At 41.5% G+C, this 22,154-nt stretch overlaps 1 protein-coding gene across 1 annotated transcript in view; it reads left to right on the top strand.

Moving 5' to 3' along the window:
* The window catches only part of slc9a3r1b (SLC9A3 regulator 1b), a 39,396-nt gene that overhangs the window by 4,857 nt on the left and 12,385 nt on the right, over positions 1-22,154 (top strand). The window contains exon 2 of the mRNA XM_049560865.1: positions 20,895-21,068. Coding sequence (XP_049416822.1) covers positions 20,895-21,068 — 174 coding nt within the window. The remainder of the gene's footprint in view (positions 1-20,894; positions 21,069-22,154) is intronic.

Here is a 22,154-nt window from a genome sequence, read left to right as displayed (position 1 = left end):
TGTTTCCCTTCAGTCTCTCTGCTTTTTTGTGTTATCAGTGTACATTCATGAAGTGTATTGATAGAGCTCCAGGATAAGCAGGAATGAGGCTTTTACCATTTTTCCCCACCAAAGCACGTATGCAGTTTTTTTAATGCAGGACACTAAATTTGCATTTGCATACCACAAGGAATTATTATTTTCATTAAATAATCGAATTATTAGTATTTTTTTTATGATTAATCATTTAGTCTGAGATGTCAAAAGAAAACTGTAGAAAAAGCCCATCACACAGTGTTTGAGGTGACCTTTTCCGGTGTCGACCAACAGCCCAAAACCCAAAGATATGCAGTATATGATGATTTAAAACAGCAGAAACCCTTCACATCTGAAAATCTTGAGCTTAAATATATAGCTTAAATAAAACCCAACCAAAACAAACACTCACACACATGGAAGAGGGATCTTGACCCCTAAATTCAACATAGGGAAGAGTTAATAACACAAAGCACATAGCAATACATATCATCCATGTATGATTAGCAGACACAGAGTATGCAGGAACAAGAAAACATTAATATGTATATCCAGATGTGGTCCTCATCCAGATGCACTTATCGAGTCCAGATATTGCATAAGAGGACCCCAAGATTCTTTCCATTTATATTTACATCTTGGATGATTAAGTCACAGATAAAGCTGCAGTTATTTTCATTATAAGCTATTATATGATTTCTATATATAAGGTTGATGAGATTATGAGTAGTTTGGTTTATAAAATGTCAGAAAAAATGTAAAAGTTGTTCATCAAATGATGTGTTTTGTGTGATCAGTGGTCCAAAAACCCCAAATATTCAGTATAATATCACAGAAGATGCAGAAAACAAGCCAAAAATCTCATTTTAGAGGCTAAAACTTGAGATTTTTGGGCGTGTGTTGTTCACAAAAACAAAAAAAAATCAAATTTGTTGTCAATTCATTTTTGAGCAAACAGCTTAATCAGATAGTTGTTTCAGCTCTAACTGAAATGAATATTTTTATTTTTTCGGAGAGTTTACCATGAATTTATAAGAACATCCTCAGCAGTGGAGAAGGAGGAAACATGTCAAGGATCATACTGATGCTTCTTGCCTTTCTGTAAACTCTCTGTCCTTATATAAACTCAGCAGTTCAAAGAAAAATGTCCGAAATACCACATTGTACTAACTGAAGCTTTGGCATTTTTCATAGGTGGCCACTCACTGCTTCCCTACATCATTTTTTTCCTCTACATAATAACAGTGTAGTGACAGCTTCCACATAAGCAGAGCATGCAGGGCCTTTTGGAGTTATGTTCCTGGTATTCAGGGCCCACACTTGTGCGCAGCTCTTGAGCACTGCTGGGTTATGTTGTTTGTCGCAGGATTATACAGCGATTGTTCCCGTGTTTACTCTTGATACTCTCCACAGATGGTCTAATGGAGCTGTGGCACTACAAGTCACACTGGCACGCAACCCAGAGGGAAGTGGCGTTGAGACAAACAAACGCACGCCCATCAAACTTGTTTTCACCACTTGGATTTTTATTTCAAAAAGAGTTTGACATAAGGAACAAAGATCCAGTGCGAATCATGCTGAGCAGTGAGCCTGGTTGTGAATTTCTTACGTAAAGTGGTACAAAACCAAGATTTCACAGGCTGCAGACGTTACTCAGGGACATAAGACACAGTAGAGTGTGTGAGTGTGTAAATTGGACTCGAGGGGTTTGAGTTAAGAGTCTGCTCTGTCTCTATGTTACAGTCAGGCGCACCTCAGGGTGTGTTTTTTTGCATTGACTCCACTCTTTCTGGAATTTTCTCCCAACATCCTGTCCGGCATTCCTGTGCCTGAGCCCTGTGGCCCTGCCATTGACACACACACACACACACACACATACACATATACAAGTACAGTTTAGAAGACACCCACACACACACACACACACACACACACACAGATGCACACACAGACAGCGTTGGTTCAGCAGTCACACTGACGTCCGCACTCCGCCTGTCTGGCCTCAGTCTTTGAAGAGACACAAAAGAGGGTTCGAAGAGCGACGCCTTCTCCGGAAACCGAGGAGCCTCGCTCGCAGTTGCCGTGGTTACGCCGATGTCACGCGTGTGAATGTGTGAGGACTGAGGTAGGCGAAAGTGAGAGAGTGCAGGGGAGGTGCGAAAAATATGAACGAGCAATGATGAAGGTCAAAACATGGAGCGTGGCCCGGGGAAGAAAATAGGAGGCACTGTCGTCATCGTGGAACAAATCACACACACAAAAATAAACCACATCATCGTCATCATCGGTTCCAAAGGTCGTTGTTTTGTTTCCCAGGCAGTAAAAGTTTTACCCTGCTGTTGTCGAGTGCAGTGAAGTAGCAGTGGATGCTTGCTCTCAGCACATATTACAAATGTAGAGCCATCAGCTCATCCAGGAATAAAAAAAACCTCATAGAGGCAAGTTTGCATTTGTGGCTGTGTTGACGTGTGCCGTCTGTCTGATGATTCCAGTGAGTTCCATGTAGTGTGGTATAAAACTGTGGCATGTTTTACTGACCGGTATGAACAGGAGGAATTATTACAGCAAGAACAACCACATTCACTTTACATACAGGCACCTGACCTGTTGTCATAAGACTTAAAAAATGTGAACTTTCCCTTTAACCTGTCAGTAATTGTTACAATTAGTTCCTAGACTGACTAAAATAATGGACGTAGCCACCATGATGTCACCCATTGGTTTGTTCAGAAGTTCTGAATTTTCACTGTTACTGTCTTAGATTTTTGGATGTGACCATATTTGGATGAGAAGGTGTAGCTGCTATTAATGTTTGTTTATTAACCAGCCCCTGGCCTCCTGTCATTGGCAAAAATGGCCCCCGGGCAAAGCAGGTTGAGTATCCCAGCTGTATCTTTCACATGAATTCGAAAAAGACGTGAGGTGCCTGAGGCTTGTATTATGTCCCGTAAGCTTTTTAATGTCCTCTTTACCTGCAATACTCTGCCAACAAATTATCCGATGAATGTTGCTCTCAAATGCTTATTGTAGTCCTCTCTGTGTATACTTCTCTCTGATATTTTATAACTGTTATTCCAGAAATTTGCTATTATTTCCTTAATATCTCTCACTGATATTGAAAACCCTAACCCTAACCCTAAACCCTAACCATGCAGAGTGCTGCAGGAATAAGTCCTAAAACGCAGAACTGAGTTAGCATTTTTTGACTTTGGGTACCCATGTCTCAAAATCAGTTGGTCTTTTGTATGGGTTTTTGGTTAGATGTCTGAAATAAAGTCTGTACAACAAAAAATACTTCAAAAAATATCCCCGTAAGCAGCTTTACAGCATTGCCTTGGTGGTGACGTTGAATTCATGTGACTGTGGTGTAGTTTGTTTATAGGCTGACATTTTCTTTTTACGTCTGGCAATCTTATGAAACTTCAGTAACAAGAGAAGTGGTGTTAATTTGTGAAGACTATCTTGCTGAACAAAATGTGTAAGTATCATACATCTTTGTTCCCCACAGATCATATTTTTTGGAATTATCTTGAAACCAATGGAAAAATCCTATTGGATTTCTGTCGAGGGACCAGGATGACGTTAACTTCAATGTTGGCGTACACAAAATCATCATCCTTGCAGCACTCTATTGTTCAGCCTTTTAAATGTCAGGGAATAGTGTGAAAAAGAGACCACTTCAAATCTGTTATTTTGTTCTACCAACAACAGTCCAACACTCAAAGATATGTAATTAACAATGATACAGACACAGAGAGGAGCTGATAATCACATATTTGGCGCTGGAAACACCTTATTTTGAAATGTATCCTTCATAAAAAACTAATAGAAAAATAAATGAGCCTGGTAGATTTGTCAATCAGCATTTAAAACAATACAAATCATTAAATGCAATAAAATAGGGGATTATTCCGTACAGAGCCATTGTGCAGTTAAACCCATTTAAATGTGCTTTTCGGGAGCTGTGTTTCCTTCACCACGCCGCTCTTTGCTTTTTCCTCAGTGATTCATTCAGACTGAAAAGAGAGTGTGAGGGTCAGAAGTTTTTTTGGGAGTCTTCCTGAATGACTGCTGGCTGCTTACATAAGACAGTCTTTAAACAGTAATTACAGGAGAGGAAGAGTGCTTGTGACAGATTAAATCGACTGCGGAGAGATGAGCGTCAATGTGTGTAATATCACTGTATCTACTGTAGACAGAGGACACTCCCTGCCAAGGCCTGAAATGAGACACGGAGGCGACTCTGTGCCCGTTGGTTGTCACTTCCCTCCTTTAATGTGAGCCTCTAATCTGCACATTCATATAAAACCTGCTTATTAGAGAGCTCCAAGCCTTCCACTGCTTTCACCACACATGCTTGGCTTTTTGCATAGAAAGCAGAGTCCTTTAATGAATGGGACGACGTGTTTTCCCTAAACAAATCATCCTGAAGCTGTTGTGTGGGCGGATTCAGTCTATATTTGTATGGCCTGCAATAAATCGACAATGGTCTTTTTTAACCGGATTTCATGGGCTGTCACTTCTGTGTGTGTCACCTGTAGCAAACCCTGACTCTAACCATGTGTTTCCACAGCTAGTACATTCATGTATTTGTACTTTCCTAACCTTTAATAGGCGTATTCAGCTATGGCTTTCATTATTTGAGCAGGATAACGTCACATCCATGTGACATTCCTATCCGTGTCCTGTCATATCTCCTTCAGCAGGACAGAATCACTTGTTTTCAGAGTTTACATCATCTGATGTCATGTCTTCAGGAATAGCCTGTGGATACAATTTTCTGTTAATAGAATGAACGTCAGCTTTCAGTGATCATTTGTCATGCACTAGAGGCAGAAATAGCCACACCTATACCAGCTATTTGAGCCAGGATGGTCAGGGGTGTGTTTCTGGCTGCCTGCTGCTGTCTATGGGACTCTTGGCCTGCGCACACACCCCAGGACGTTTGCGCCGGTTTCCTGTCATTGTTGTTGGTGGAAGACCCCCCCTCTCTCCTCGCCCGTCGTCTTGATCCTCCTCTCACCCCTCTGGCTTGCACTTCCAGCAGCTTGTAGCAGTAAAACTTCAGCTAAAGGTTACAGATCTCACCATCGCTGTGTGTCTGAGCAGAAGAAGCAGCTGAAAGCCTGCAGTGAAAGCAGGATATGAACTGAATAAAATGTAACAGTGGTTGAATGGCGTGTCGTTCCAGCTACAGACACAGAATCATAAAAGTAAACAGTGTCTCCAGCTGTGTTTGTTGGTTTGCTTATCATTGAAGCCATTGTGACAAAGCCAGGTATTGTTCAGGCTCTGTTTGGGTAAAGGAGTGCGTGTCGTTGTGTTTGTCTGCTCAGATATACTCCATGATTCATTCGGACTTGCTGCACACGGTCGCTTGACGTTTGCTCGTTTGTGTTGCTTTTGTATTTGTTTTGTGAGGGTGTTTTCAGGTGCGTGTGTGTGTGATAACTTTTGGGAGTCACCCTTCCCTTCTCTTCTTTGTTGAACATCTGACTGTGTGTTTCAGGGAATCAGAGGGTGTCAGGGGCTTCATTGTGTTTCAACTCAAAGATTTGTGTATTTTAAATGTAACGTGTTTCCCTGCTGCACCTTTTTGTTTATGAGAAAATGGTGGCGTGATCTTAAGTGTGTTATGTAACATGTACGGGCAGTGTGATAGGATGATAAATACTAAGAACTGAACAAGTCCCAAATCACTTAAAACATTGTGTGTATGGACCCTTTTACAGCTGACGTCATTGAAAGTCATGTTGGCAATGGAAGTGGCTTTTGCCCCAAGCTATCAAGAGGGTTCAGCTAGCTTTTCACATTAAATTAAAACTGTTGGAGGCATTGAAATGTTCTAATAGCAGAGTTCTACAGACGGGTATCTTAGCTGAAGGGCTGCCCCTTGAAAGTCAGAGATTTGCATCATCAGTCGGAGACCCCACTGTCAACTGAGACTGTTTCCAGTTGTGCAGTCAGTTTTTTTGTTAGTCAGTGTGCTGTGCAGTGTACGTTTGGGGACATTTTGGTCCCCAGATTTTGCTGCGGAGTGGGCGCTCTTGACTTTAACGATACTCTTCGGTACAGACAGCTGCAGACACAATGCAACAACACGTAGGAGGAGAAACTTTCCATTGTAAGGCCCCGAGATAACATTATTTTCTTTCTTCTGCTTAGAAATGGAGAATTTACAGTTCAGATATTTTATATGACACATTCTCTGGCTTTTGTTTGATATCTTATTTCAGCAAAAAAATATTGTTGCACATTTCCGATCCATCATTAGCTCCGTTAGCTTGTTTACCATACTAGATGAACGCCACTGTCACACAGAACGTCCCACTGAGCCCCGTTCAAACTTTTAAACTTTACATGGAAAAAACAAAGCATTGAATACTGGTATTAAACAGCTGAATCTGATTCAAATGACACTGCTTGTAGTGATGGCAGCCGTTGTAAACACAAACAGAACACTAAGGTGTCATTTTAAAAGCCTTCAATTTTCCTTACTCAGTTTTAAATACACATATATGTATGTATTATCAATGCCAACCATTTTACCTAAGTTACTACAAGCATCCAGGGATCTGGGCTGAAAGTCACCAGATGACAGAGTGGTCACTTGGTAAACAGAATATTGGTAGCATCTATGGCTGCAAGCTGTTAAACTTAACTACCACTGAGCTACATTTAAACTATACAAAAATAACCAAAACAACAATCTTATATCGTTCTGTTCTTGTCAGATTCTCTCTGTTTGGTTCTGTGTGTTCATTCAGTATGTGTTTTAGTCACCACCAGCAGACACTGGCATTACAGCACCTCTCTTGTCCAGTGACTCTTACTGAAATAGCTGTTTTTGTGTGTATTATGGGCGGCAATCTCACAGTAACTCATGACTCAGTACTATCAAAATGTCGCCCAAGATAACGACAGTATCACCACTGTTTTGCAAGACAGTCACGCTCAATTCATTGCAGTATCTGCAAAGAGGTGAGAATATAAAAGACAATGAAGACATTCTTGTTATCGTGAGAGAAACAGTGTGTACCGGAGTGCAGTATTTGCCTTTTTGGAAGTATTTCAAGGGCAGTTTTTGGCCTTTTTATTAGCAGACAGATGAGTGATGACAGGAAATAAGGGCAGAGAGGTGAGTGGGGAGGACGTTCAGCAAAGGTCTGCAGCCAGACTTCCACCAGAGACAGTGAGATTTCATAATCAGTATCTTAAACCTTCACAGGCCACCAGGGCGACCTGGTATTAGCTTTTTATTCAACAGGAGTTTATATTGGTTAAATGTCAGACAGTCATAAACTGGATAAAGGCTGAGCTGCCCAAAGGCACAGTCATCATATCTTAAGCAAAGGACAGATACAGTTCTACCACATCACAAGAGAACATTATATCCCTCTATTGATTAGAAGCAGAACAAATAATCAATGTCTTTGCAAATCATGGCACCGTCAGTGAGACTTCCCAGTGACGTCAGTCCAAACAACAGCAGCACTGTGCCTTCCCAAGACCACTGTGGCCCAGGTCAGGGGTGGAACCTGAACCCTCTGTGTGTGTGTGCGTGCGTGTGTGTGTGTGTGTGGGTTGGGTGGTAGGGTCGCTGGTGATCGGGTCTCGTGGGATACTGGACGGAGACTCCACAATGCTACATTCCAGTTCCCACTCCATTCTGCTGAAGGTTCACCACCCCGGTCGGACAATGAGCCGGAGGGCCGCGCCCTGCCGGGGGGTGGAGGGGGAAATGACTGGCTGCTCGCCCTGAAATAGACTCGCCCCCTGCCGTACACCTCGCTTCCCACCATACAACACACAGATGCCATACATCCAAGACAGAGCCAATAAATGTACACTATACACATGTACATTAAACTCAGGAGATGTAGGAAAGATTGAGCCCAAAGTACTTTTTTTTGTTGCCAAATTAAAGACAACCTCAAATAAGCCTCTGCTGTAATTTGAATGTAATGCTAATTAGCATATGTTAGCCTGCTAGTAAGTCAGAACATTATAAACTTACCTCTAAACATACCTGCTTAGCATCAGCATGTTAGCATAATGTCACTAGCATTTAGCTGAAAGCACTGGTGTGTCAATTACCCTCTCACAGAGATGCTAGCATGGGCGTAGACTCTTTATTTTGTTCTTATCTCTGTGGATAACACAAATAATAAATACATACATAGATGACCGCAGCGATTATGTTGAGATATTTTCTGTCCAGCTACAAAGTATTTTACACACACTTGGAAACTAAATGCATTTATCAGTCACCCTGGGAGAATCCATCACCCAAGAAAAGAGATTAGATTGACTTTTTTCGACTAAAAGTAGCCTCAATTATTCAACACAGCCACAAGTCTGGTTTTAATGAAAGGGATAGATTAGAATTGGGGTTGTATAAGGCAGGTCCGGACACAGGGTCCAGATTTCTTCATAGTCATCAGTTCAGGGTCCACACAGTTTAATATATTCAGTGTCATACTTGTGTTTGGCCATGTTGTCAAGCTAGTTTGCTGTCTTCGGTGCTTGTCAAAGTCGAGGGTGCTGCGTTGATGGGACGGGTCCTTCTAAATCGGGTCCCACAGAAGCTAGGCAAGACCACTGCCCAGCATTTGGTGAACACACATTGGAACAGGCCAGCTAAAGCCCAGTTGTGCGTCACCTGAAGAGGCCCTGCTTTCAATTCCAGCAAATTGTGCACAAAGAATTGTGGGTACTTCATGCCCACTGAGGATACACACATGCATCCTTGAAAATTCTCTGAAGGAAGGACCTGCTCCTCATCAGAATTTGAAGGATTCTTGACTTTGGATTTGACGGCGTAGCCTCCTTGAAATTCAGCCATTTAAGGATCCTTCCTCAACTTTGAGAATAAGTAGTTGCTCCTCTACAGCAGATAACAGCATTTCCAAAATAAAAGCTCTGTGCTGGACGTGTATTGTACTTCAAATTTTTTATTATTTTTTTTTTTGACATGTTCTCAAGTCACTTGCGGTCCACTCAGAATGGACCTGCAACCCACTGTTGAACCATGACCCACCAGTTGGGAACCACTGTTATGAGACACTTATCCAAAGTCACTGTATTACATATAGTAGATGTCAGTTGGCTCCAGCGTTCCATGACCTAAAATTGCTGTTTTAATCAATGGAGTCTGGTGTCTTTGACAAAATGGGAAACTGAAGCTATTAACAGCTTCCTTATCGGAAAGACTGGTGAAAATATTTTAGATATAGCTTACACTTGTACTGTCCCTGATTTCATTTTTAGGTGGCTAAAATACACTTGCTGCTGCCTCCTGGTCACAGCTGTACATTGCTTAACTTGTGTGACGGTACTCCTGCCTGCCTCTCCGAAGTTGGGGCATGCTGACCACCATTTACTGTCGTTACAATACACTGGCAGTACCTCATACAACCGCCTCTTAAAAAAAATCCAGACTATCCCTTTAAAGGGCATGACTTTTTTCTTGTGCTCCACTAACAGCTGTATACAACAAGTGGCAGGGATTGTGGAGCACCATTTACGGAAATGTAGAACTTCAGTTGAGGTATGCTGAAGGAGAATTACATGAGATGTTTTTTCTTTTGGCGCATGGTTAAATTACAAAAGGGCAGCTATGTTTAGATACAGAATTTTATTCTGTTGATCCCTGACTAAAAAGCTCACAGCACTGGCTGTGTTAGGAGCAAATGGTGTTAAAGGTTTGCTCATATGCTACAGGAGTAAATGTAGCGTTGAGTGTGACCACTTCAACTTTAATGTAACAATAAGGTTCTGCCTCAACGCCCACATTTTCTGTGTTGCCTTCCCCTCTTTCTCTAAGTGCATCTCTTACATCAAATATTACAGCACTGTGTGTGTGTGTGTGTGTGTGTGTGTGTGTGTGTGTGTGTGTGTGTGTGTGAAAATGTGGAAGAGAAACTTGTGTAAAATGTTGTTGATCTGATGCTGGTTTCAGGTCTGCGAGGGTGGAGGGTCAGAGACAGGAAGACTGACAAAGGAGATAAAACTGTGATAGGACAAAACTGTCAGTCAGCGTTGGGCTGATCTACCACAGTCATGATTTTTAAAAACAGAAGCCTGCAGAGTGGATGAACTAAAGATGAAGACACTTGAGGAAAGGCAGACCCTGCTTGCTCTATTTTAAAAGATCTTAAAGCGACGGCGAGGCCTTTCTGGTAATCAAGACCACTCCATTTGGTCTTATCAGTGCTTGTACCCCTGCTGTGATGACTGACATTACTTTTCTATTTTCAGGCCTTCCCCCTAAAGAGTCTATTGTAATGGGAACCCTCAGCCGAACCTTTCTTTGGTGTCTTTTGTAGAGCCAGTTTGTCCCATCCTCAGATGGAAGGGGGGACAGTAGGGTGCTTTGTTCCCCCCTCCTCCTGCCTCGCAGCTGGTTCAATGGTCCAGCTTGAAATCCAACACCCCCGTCCTGCCTGAGAGAGTGGTGTGCTCCGTACACTCAAGAGCACAAAACTTGCGCTGCGGTGGTTAAAAAGGAACCAGGTTTACATCAAACATTTATTAAGTCTGTTAAACTGTCCCTGAGGCTGTTAAACTCCGTTAGAAACTACACATGACAATCACAAGGAGAGGGGAGGCCAATAATCTGTCATGTCACTGAGTAACCATGGTGCCTGGCAGCGTGTCACTTTAGCAGTTATTCTTTATGCTGATCAAAGTGGTTAAAGTCATGGGGGAGCTGCCCGCTTTCATTAGAGCGACATGGGGGATGAAGAAAGCAGCAGAAGGAGAAAGAGCGATACATAAAGCTGAAAGAGAGCTATAGAAGACAGATCTGTGTGTACAGAGCAGCTGAGTGTGACAGATTCAGTTGATGATTTGCATGACTTGTGAATTTACTGGACGTTGGTTAGACGGTTAAAATACGTCAGTGAGGTGTTTACGTAATTATAGGAAATTTCAGCATTTTTTTTTTCTGGGCATGTGAAACAAAGAGTAGTTGAGTCAGAGACACAGAGCTGTGCAGGAAGCCCACAGTAATAGATGTCCTACATGTGTTCTCCTTTATTAAGGCCTGTAGTTACACATCAGTCCGCTGGCCAAGCATGGGGAAAATATGAAATAACTGGCAGGCTGAGTGGCAGAGCTGCAGCCACTGGCATCACACACATACACTCCTTCACACACCCCTCCATGCCAGAGACTGAGTCGCTCGCAGCCACAGCGCTCCTCTGTCGAGCTGAATCAGCTGGAGAGCCCGACAGATGCAAATCTCCAGTGGCTGAGTCAGAGGGTGATAAACATGATGGATGGTTGTTAAGGAGGTAGTTGGCTGCCTTTTAATGCTCCCTGAGAGGATTTTAAAGGTGCAAATCAATCAATCTGGCTTGTCAGACACCTGTGGAAGAATCAAGGGCTCTGCAGTAATAAAATCTGAACAGCTAATGGATGGATTGCTGTTAAATGTAGTGCAAATATGAATCCTAAAGACTTTGGTGATCCCCTGACTTTAACTCTAGTGCCACCATAAGGTTCTTATCAGTTTGAAGATGATATGGAGAAATTCTGATATCATGATATTTTTGACCAGGTACCTCGATATCAATATTGCAGTGATATTGTAGGGTTGACTATTGGTGGTTTCACAAAATGTTTACCCTGAGATTTTGGCTAAATAATCATCAGTAAAATGGATATAATGACTAAATGGGTAAAGGCAAATAATAAAACAGATAGAACAGTCTTGTTAAGTTCAGAAAATTATACGACTTTACTGTAAGGCAGCATTTAAGACAACAAAAAAGTAATGTAAAAGTATTAAGATATCCTAAATTTAAGATGATATATAGTCTCATATCCAACCCAGTCACATTTACACGTTATTATCCAGTGGATATGTTGAATCCAACACTTTTGGTTTATGTGTGGTTAGGTTTAGGCACAAAAATCACTTGGTTATGGCTAGGAAAAGAGCTTGTTTTGGCTTAAAATATCCTGCTGGAAAAGCAGTGATGTCCTGGTCAGTAACAAATGCCATTTGTGGCACTACCTGGCAGGAAACACTGCAATGTCTCTGTTAAAAATGACCACTTTTTGTGGCACATTACTGGCAGGAAAAGCAGCAATGTCTCGGTCAAAAACAACTTCTCCTTGTGGCACTATCCCGCTGAAAAAACAGTGACAGTTGGAAATCCATTGGGGGAAAAAAAGCCATGGGTCACAAAAATACAGCCACATTTCAGGGCAAAAAATTGCAAGAAAAAGAGCCACAGTTTGCTAAAAAAAAAAAACCATCCATGTTTTTGCAGCCTAAAAAGCTGCTAAAAACACAGCAGTGACTCATTAAGAAAACTGGTTTTGTTATTTGGTGGTCAAAGGTAACTAGTGGTGTGCAACAGCTTGGCAGGCGTCTCTCCCTAGGTGACACCCCACCCACCATCACCTCCACCTCCTGATGACAAAGTCAGCTCATATACTGCGTCACTTAAGAAATGTTGATATGATATGTATGAAATGGGCAAATGTAACACAACTGTGGCTTGCAGAAACATATAATACCAACATTGGGTTCCTCATATCACAACATTGATATAATATCAATATACTAATATATAAATAATTTGCTATAGCCAGTCTCATCCCTTGTTACTTGACCTATTAGGTTCGTCTTTCATTCATGTCAACATAAAAAAAAATTCCCTTTTTTGATTTGACTGACCAAGAAATTCCTTAAAACATCTGTGACCTGTTACAAAAAAGCTGTTTTCAGGGCTGTAATTTGTGTTTTAAATATTCACTGATGCTTTCCAGGCAGCAAAGATTTCCAAATATGGTTTTATATAGCATTTTGGAATTGAGTGCTTCATTTTAGACTTAATGAGAAGTAACAGCTTCATATAGAGGTGCTGCAGCTGCATCAGGGGCCTGTAAGTTCAACTATACCTCTGTATCTTAACTATTGTTTATCGCCGCTTCCAGGAGAAAACCAGAAACAAGTCTAAAACAGGGTAACATCAACCTCTGGATAAGGAACCTGTAAACTGTCTAACACACATGGAGGAACTGTGCGCTGGAGCAGCAGATGCAGAGAGATTTGTGTGACAGCTGTGTGACTCAGAAGTGCGTTTTGAGAATATTAACACAGGCCCTGGTTTTGTTTTGGAGCGATTGGTATTCAAAGCAATCTCTTATATGTAGCTGCCAAATCCTTCTGAAGTCTGTGTAGTGGAGATAGAAACCACACTCGTATATTAGCTCCATGAAAGAGGGTGTATCTCACAGGGGGACCTGTTATGCTCTTTTTCAGGTTCATACTTGTATTCTTGATTTCTACTAGAACATGTTTACATCCTTTAATGTTCAAAAGAACACTTTTCCTCAGACAGTCTGGGCTGGAATACCTGTGTTGACCCTCTGTCTGGTCAGGTCTAGCACCATACTCTTAATTTAATTCACAGAGACAATTACAATGCTATCTGCATTCTCGGCATCTCTACTTTATAATTGCAGCTGGGGGAATAAGTGCACTTTGTTCTGTGAAAAATCACTTTGAAATGTAAAATTAAAGCTTCAAAATCAAAATCTGATCCAAAGTCAGGGAAGAATTAACAACATCTGCAACTATGATTACATGTTTCCCTGATGTTAGCATGGAGCTACATGTAGCAGTGTACTTGCAGCCAGGGAATGACTTGAACATAAATTAGAGGCACTTTCTACTGTGAAAAATTACTAATAAAAGATTCTAAACCATAATCTTCATAAGTGGACATTTTCTAGCAGGATCCCGATCCGAAATCAGGGAGATAATAGCAACATCTGCAACCAAGTTTGCATGTTTCCCTGATGTGAGCATGTCACTATATGTAGCCGTGTATATACTGTAAATACTTGCAGTAGCGTGCCTGGAGCAGATGACCATTTAAAGAAATCTGTTAAAAGCTGGCATCATCGTGTCTCGAAAGTAGAAAAAAAACAGTTGTAAACAGAGTGTTCAGATCGATCTGAAGCCTGAGGTTTCTCTGAATCAGAAATACTTTATTGATCCCTGAGGGGAACTTGTGATCCGTTACAGTCGCTCCGATGTAAAGAAAAGAGAATTATAAGAGGTAGGAATAACAGTATAAAATAGAAGTATGTAAATATCAAAACAAATCAAATTGAATTGAATTGAACTGAAACTAGTAATTAAGATATAAAAATATTAAAAATAAAATATATTATACAACATATATCAGTAGAATAAACAAGAATACAATTAAAGCAAACATAAGAAATATGTACATTTGTGTGCACTCTGCTCGCAGGGATTGCTTTTAGATATGATTAACTCATTATTTAAAACTTTGGCCACATTTAATATGAACATCTGACATTGTAACGTTTTATGTATGACAGAAAATAGGGAAAAGCATAATACATCCGCTTTAAAGAAATAAGAGGCTTCACAGCAGCAGATATTTACAGTGAAGTAGTTATAATAGACATTTGTCTCAGTGGAAAATGATGTGATGAAATCTCTACTTTCTACATGACAGAAATAAGTTTCACTTTTTTGGACTGTCCAGTGTTACTTAACTTTGTGTGCACCCTAGTCAGTGTTCATACTGTTTCAGTAATAGTTGCTTCTGCTAGTTGAATATTTACACCTGTTTACACTTGATACTAAGCAACATTGATTAAGTCAGTTGTTAAACTCAGCTGATGGTCAGTTTCTAGAGTGCTAGAATCATGATACAGAGGATACATGTCATGTACAATCAGTCACAATCTCTGTTGCTCAAGAAAAACACAAACCATAAATAGCTTCAGGGTGTTTGTGTTGAAACATTATGAAATAAGTGAGATAAAACGGTTCATGCACAGCAGCACGCACACATGTGCCATTGTTCACATGTAAACAACCATTAACTGTTAATGGGGAAATCTGTCTGACAGCAGAGCAGCTCAAGATTCAAAATGTCTGCAGTGAAAGAAGAATATTGATGTTTTTCAATCTGTCTTTATTGAGTTGAAGAGAAAATTTAAAGGAACATTTAGACATTTTAAGAAATACAGTAAACATGAACCCAGTTAGCTTAGCTTAACATAAGGCATGGATACAGGAGGGAACAGCTAATCCATGTCAGATTTGCCTCGTTACATTCAGAGAAGCTTTTTGATGCCTGGCTTCTTTTATTACACGTCAGATACACTTACTTCATTCTCTGCTCACTAGACTCATTTAAGTGTGTTTTACTCTACAGACACTTCATCCTCCACATGCTAATTTATAAAAGCCTCCTTTCCCATGATTTGTGTGCATGTGTATTTTTTTTTGTACGTCTGCTTGGGTGTGTTTTGTATTTTAATTTCTCTTTCATGTCAGGAAGTTGAGCCAGCACAGAGGGAAGCATATTGAGGGAAGATGTGTCAACAGTTCCTGTTCAACACTTCCCTCCTCAAAGGAAAGTTTGTGTCACAGAGAGCGTGTGTTCAATCTCGAAATGCTGTTTTTCTGGGCAGAGAGGAACCTTTCACACAATAGAAAAACCGTCTGACTTTGATCTTAAAGTGGCAGTCAGAAATATTAATAATGAGGGTAGCTCTGAGTGTGCCAAATAAGATTTTACACCACACTGACTCAGATTTGACTCAGATTATTTGCTTGATGGTCACAGAAACCTTTTTGATTTTCACCGCCCTGATATAGACTCACAACCTCCAAACAAAATCTAAGGAAGCAGCACAAGTAGATTAATAAGTTTATGTTTTCCTTTCACATATCATGTATGTGCTTAAGGGCAGGGGTGGAGTGAGATGTTGTATACATTCTGGGCTCAAGGAGGGTCTGGAGGCATTCTCCTCAGGGGAGATTTTTTTCCTGTTTACCGCAGGTATAGACCGATTCACAGTATTTTTTTGTTTTGTTTTTTACAATAACTAGGGCGTAGAATCCCCCAAGCAAGTACATAAAATCAAATGGCGCTGTGCAAACGCTGCCTCAATTGATTAGTTTATAGTAGAGTTCTCGAACTGAACTGACCCATGTGACTGACCCAACCCATCCAGGGTTGATCAGACCCTTGCCTGTGTCCAGGTAGCTAGTGTGGTCCACATATCACCCCTCTTGATCCACAGCCATCTTGATGCCCTCTCAGCAGCATCAGTGATGTTCCTGATGGCTCTCTTGCTGTGCAGTCCTCTGATCCCCAGCAACTTGAGGGCCCTGTAGAGGGTCTGGTAAATCCTCAGCAGCTGACCACGATGGGATAGCATCGGGTCTTCCATCCATTGCTTCAACATTCAACAGCATGCTCCTCATACTTGGCCTTCTTCCTCTCAGAAGCCTCTCCCATCTGGTCTTCCCTGTCTTCTTACCAGTCCGACCCGTTGGGCTTTTCGGGACTCATCGGGCTCAAGCCATTTGAGATAATAGAATGCCTAAAAATCTGTACATCATTTAGTAAAAACATGATAGTAAGAAAAAATTATCCTGTAGAGCCTTCATTCCTAAAATAGGCAAGAAATGATCTCATGTTACTATTTTTTATGTTACATAACGTAGGTAGAGTAGGAATTTGGCTTAAATAGCATTACTCATCGAGAAGTAATGGAACTTTTGCTTAGTTTATTTGCTGACCCATTTAGAGAAACAGAGGGGAAATTACACAACATTAAAGATATTTTCAGCACCTAGAAGATTCAGAGCTTGTGAGACAAAGTTCTGGGCTGGACCCCCAAAGGCACCCCCATCCTCCATCCACCTTCTGCTTCGCCAGTGCTGTAAAATGCGGGAAGTGCTCTAAACAAAGCTCTGAGAGGAAGTTCCTGAATTAAGTTGACCTCAGGCCAAAGCTGAGTCTGTCTAAAACAAATAGCTGTACTGGCAGTGTAAATTAGGGTACACGGATTTGTGTTGTTCAGCAGCAGATAAGGACTTTCAGTTTGTTACTGAGAGTATGTGGAGGAGTCATACAGTGTCAGCTTGTAACTTACAGAGCATCCCGTAAATATTCTGTGGTTGTGCCTTTGATCTGACAAGTGTATATGTAAGTGGCAGCTGTGTTGATCAGATTTACGCTGTGAAGTTATGGAGAACTTAGATTGTATTTGTTGTAAACACATGAAACACAAGCACACACACACACACACACACACACACACACACACACACACACTTGACAGCCAGTGGGTCCTTGGTTCCCCTCCCGGCTTGTGTGTGTTCAGCAGATTCCACAGATTTCAGACCCGCGTGGAGATTCTTCAGCCCTCCATTCCTCTCTGACACAAACCCTCCTCTGTTGTCCCTGCCAGAACCTCTCTCTGCCTGCACAGGGACGCCTAACGTCAGCCAGGGCACCCAACAAGTGTCAGACAGTCTCATGCCAAGGCTGCAGTGTGACGGCGCTCACTGTTTCATCTGCTTTCACGTGTCCAGCACTGGGAGCATGATCTGAGTAAATCACAGACTGTTCTTTACTGTTACAGGGAGCAGAGCTCTGGCATGAATCTTGATCGTTTGTGCTTCGCTCTGCCATCACACCATTAAGTAGAAGGCAGAAAGCTCTGTTAGTTAATTCCAGGCATTCAGAGGAGGGAAGGTCAGTAATAAGAACTAACATTAGCTAAACTAACCATTAACTAGAAAGATAAAAATGCTCAGTCTGTGTTTTGAATTAAAGCCCTCGAAAAGGAAGGTGTTTTCACTTGAAGTTTGGGTGTAACACTTGAGAAACTGAAAGACGTGCAATCAGAGACAATCATTTTTGTATAATGAGATGAAATTATGATGAAACTGTGGCTGTAGGGCTCTTATCAGGAGCATATCTGATTAGCAGGATAAATGTTCAGCACACACTCCAGCTGCTCAGCGGGCTCTTGATGGACACAGAGATGGACAATCTGCATGATGATGAGGACAGAGTGCTGTTTGCCAAACTGCTGCTGCTACATTTAAAGGGAAAGTTCAGTGCTTTACATGGTTCATCCCAGGATTTAAAACAATGCAGAATTCAAGCAAATTAAATGAGGCAATTTTAAGAAAATACAAAGAACAATAAAAAATAAGATAAAATACCATCACTGAAGCAGATATGCAAAGTTTGCAACTAATTGCCCTGTAGATTGCACTGAGGTACAGCAAATCAAACAGTTAGAGTAATACAAAATAAAAGAATACAATAACTGATGACAACAGTGGATAATAACGATAAAAATAATCCAAGGCTTTTTGGAACAGATACGTTTTAAGAAGCGATTTAAAAGATGTCACTGATTCAGCAGCCTCAGATCCTCAGGCAGGGACTTCCAGAGCTGAGGAGCCTTGACTGCAAAATCCTGGTGCACATTTAGTCGCCTTTAGCTTATGTAAGGCTGCGACCTGGCTCATAGGGGAGAAGCATCTCAGTGGTATAGCTGGGGGCTGAGCCATGAAGTGCTAAAAGAGAGGCTAAAACAGGGCTGATATGGTCATGTTTTCTAGTGTTTGTTAAAAACCAAGCTGCTGCATTTTGCACCAGCTGAAGCCTTGAGATGGCTTTTTGGCTCAACCCTGACTACAATGAGCAATGAGCTGTAATCTAACCCTGAAGAAATGAATGCATGGATGACCTTCTCAAGATCATGTTAAGAGAGAGTAGATCTGATTAATCAAAAGAAAGAGAACTGGACAACACTTGCAATTTGTTTTTCAAAGGAGAGGTCACTTTCAAATATCACACCAAGGTTTTTGGCTGCAGGTTTGACATTTGCAGATAAGAGGCCAAGATGGTTTTGTACAATGGTGATGGATTTAAGAGGACCGAAGAGGATTATTTCTGATTTATTGTCATTTAACTGGAAAAGGTTTTGGTGCAGACAGGATAAAAGGTGATAAAAATTGCCTTCTTCACTGGTTTTTAATGGAACATATATTGTGTGTCGTGTGCATAGCAATGGTAGTGGATATTGAATTTTGGAAAGGACGCCAACAGAGATAGACCTTTTAGTTAAAGAGTAAGATTTGAATGTAATGTTTGTTCCTTATTTTGTTGCTCGTTCTTATCTGCTAGCTTAATATCTGAATCAACTGAGTGTAAGATCACGTCAGTTGTTGCCAGATTTCATGAGAGTATGTTGCTAAGTATGCTTGAACAAAGTTAATTGTCTCCTGATTTGTCTGCTTGAAAATATGCAATATCAGTGTGAGAATGTTTAAGAGAATTGTGGTTTATAAAAAATGGGTCCAGTATTTACTTCAGTGTCGATTGGGAGAAGGAAACGGTCATAATCTGTATTTACGTTTATTGGAATCCTAATGGGGTGGGGCAGGGGCGAAACCCACGTCACACAAATGCAGGAAATGAATCTAAAGTGGGCCGTCTCTGTTTAATAGCCATCTCTAGCCGGGCACAGTAACTTCCTGGAGTCTCTGCTGGTTGCCAGGCAACTGGTTTTACACTTCGGTTTTTGTACGGATTAAACAAACAAGATATAGCATGTTAAATGTTTGGCTTCAGAGCTGTTGATAGATGTATTTCATCTCCTTTGGGCAGAGCCAGGCTGGCTGTTTCCCCCTGTTCCCAGTGTTTGTGCTAAGCTACGTTAGCCAGCTGCTGGCTGTAGCGTACAGAGGTATGAATGTTCTCATAACTTGTGGAAAGTGAACAAGTGTATTTCCCAAAATGTCAGTTTTTCTGCAACCCTTCCATCCTAATTAAAGACTCATCATTCCTCCAAGTAACCTCTGTTTGCAGGAAACAAACAAACTGTCGACTAAACTTCAGTGAGTGAGCGCTCTGAATGCTTTTGTTGTTCTGAAAGAGTCTCAGATTGGTCATCAGGACTGATTAACACAAGTGTGATATGTGCAGCACTGTGGGAGCCACCAAAGTACAGTTTTTTTTCCAGGTGCTTCACTGAGAGAAAAAGAGAAAAGTTCATTCTAGGCGGAGGTGGGTGGAGTGTTAGCTCTGAACAATTCTCTTACATAATCCAGTGAAGTGACCATCACTCACCGCTTGTGTCAAGCTGTATACAAGAGAAAATGTTGAGTCAGTTGTTACAAAGTCCACAGTTCATTTATGTCCACTGAAGTCATGAAGTAGCTTTAATCAATCAGCCTCTTCTGTAGAAAGTGAGTCAGAATTATTTATAGAGGCTCATTGTGTTCGAGGGTTTGCCTGACAGAGGGCGGGAGCACATAGATGCTCTGATGTGGAGGTAGTGTCAGGTCAGATTTGGTCACACTGACAAAGATTATCTTGACCAGCACTGTATCTCCTGAGCTCTGTGGCTTCTGTATTTCATATTCTGACCTCTTTGATGACAAAGCCCCTTTTCTAAATAAAGAACCTGCTTCTTCCACTGAGCGGAAGGGAGGCTCTAGGGTTGAGCTTGAGTTTTTTCCTGGATGACAATATGGCTCTAACTCTTCCTGCCATCCCAGAGTGGGACTGGACGGGACAGGGCGAGGGGATGCGGTCAGAGGTCAACGCCCAGCTTCCATTGTCCTCCTCGAAGCCTGGAGCAAGCCGGGCTGCGGACCACACCGGAACTGCTCCCTTCCTCAAGGCCAGAGCAGCACCGACCCTCTACCCCCTCCCCAAATTCTCTTCCCGGCAGACCTCCAATCATATGCCTCCAGGAGCCTCTTCCTTCCTGGCGAGCAGTTTGGAGTCACGTGGAGTCAAAACAACAGCTTCAGTTCAGACATGATTGTTAAAAACACACGGCACAACATATCAGCATGCAGCAGCCAGCTGTATGTTCAACCTCGGCTTTATATTCATGGTTAACGACTCACTGGAGCTCTCCGTAATCTTTGTGCCTCTTGTTCTTCCTGAGCCCATGGTGGAGGTATTCTTAACACTAATGCTCTGCTCTATATTGATGTATGTCACATCACAGTGTATTAACATATCTGTTTTCCTCTGGTCTCTCTCCAGGAGGTATTGTGCGCTGAGCTGCGGCCACGTCTCTGCGTGATCCAGCGAGGGTCAAACGGATATGGCTTCAACCTACACAGTGAGCGGGCGCGGCCGGGGCAGTATATCAGAGCTGTGGATGAGGACTCTCCAGCAGAGAGGGCAGGCCTGCTGGCCAAGGACAGGATAGTGCAGGTACTTAATAAGAACACTGACTGTGAGACCATGCAGGGCATTAACTCAGTACGGTGTGAAAAGAGGGACATTTATGAAAATTACTGTTGTTCTGCTGAGATGATTTTCTTGTTTGGAAGCTCCTTGAACAGAATGCTCAATTTAGGTGTTATGTAAGAAGCTTAAATATAAGTCTTTGGCAGTCTCTTTAAATTAATAGATACAGAATCATCTTTATGAGGAGTAACAGATTGGAGTTACACAAAAATAAGCATCCTGATTAGTCTGCCATATTTCAGTTCCAAGCAGCCTGTTGTGATTTTTTTTACATGGATAAAAATAGAGAAGAATGGTGTGGCCTGTAATCAGGCCTCACCTACACTGTGAGAGCTGAGATAGAAAGCCTGTTTACAGTCTGAGAATAAAAAGTATGACTTTCTGCTCATGTCCTAGATTTGACCTTGTAGTTGCATCATTGCCATTAATGACAGATGCTCAATAACAGGCATTTTACACTGTTTTAGGACAGAACGTAAAAGCAACAGTACAAGTTTGACAGACAGCGACTTCTATTATGTTTATTTTAAAACAGAAAAGTAGTGGTAGAATATAACAAAGTACATTTTCTCAAGATTTGTACTGAAAACGATGGGTCCAAAATTTCATTTCTTAATTTATTTATTTAGAGGTTTTATTATCATTCTGTAGCTTTCAAGTCATGTACCCTATGTATTCAAATCCAAACATTTACATTTTGGTCGAAGTATGAATGTTTTAGGGTCCTGACACACCAGGTAGAGTGTCGGCTGTTGGTCAATGTCGAGGTGCGGTAAGTGTCTGTCACACTAGTTTGTCTGTTTTGTCCTGCGCCATTTGCACTAGTTGACCCTTGACGGCTTTTGTTCCCGGATTCAGCATGTTGAATCAGTGCTGGAGCCCCGTAGGTGAATGATGTCGCTCTGATTGGCAGATGAGCTCAGTGCACTACTGGACAAATGGAAGTGAGGAAAAGAAACAAACGGCTTAATTCAAGAGGGCATGACTTCGTAATTGTTTGTCTTGTTGTTTGGTAGCGCACAATAAAAATGCTTTGTTCTTTCAACATCG

The sequence above is a fragment of the Epinephelus fuscoguttatus genome, linkage group LG19, assembly GCF_011397635.1.
Source record: "Epinephelus fuscoguttatus linkage group LG19, E.fuscoguttatus.final_Chr_v1".
Classification (NCBI taxonomy): Eukaryota; Metazoa; Chordata; class Actinopteri; order Perciformes; family Serranidae; genus Epinephelus; species Epinephelus fuscoguttatus.
Note: the sequence above shows the minus strand (reverse complement) of the source record. Positions and strands in the feature narration are given on the sequence as shown.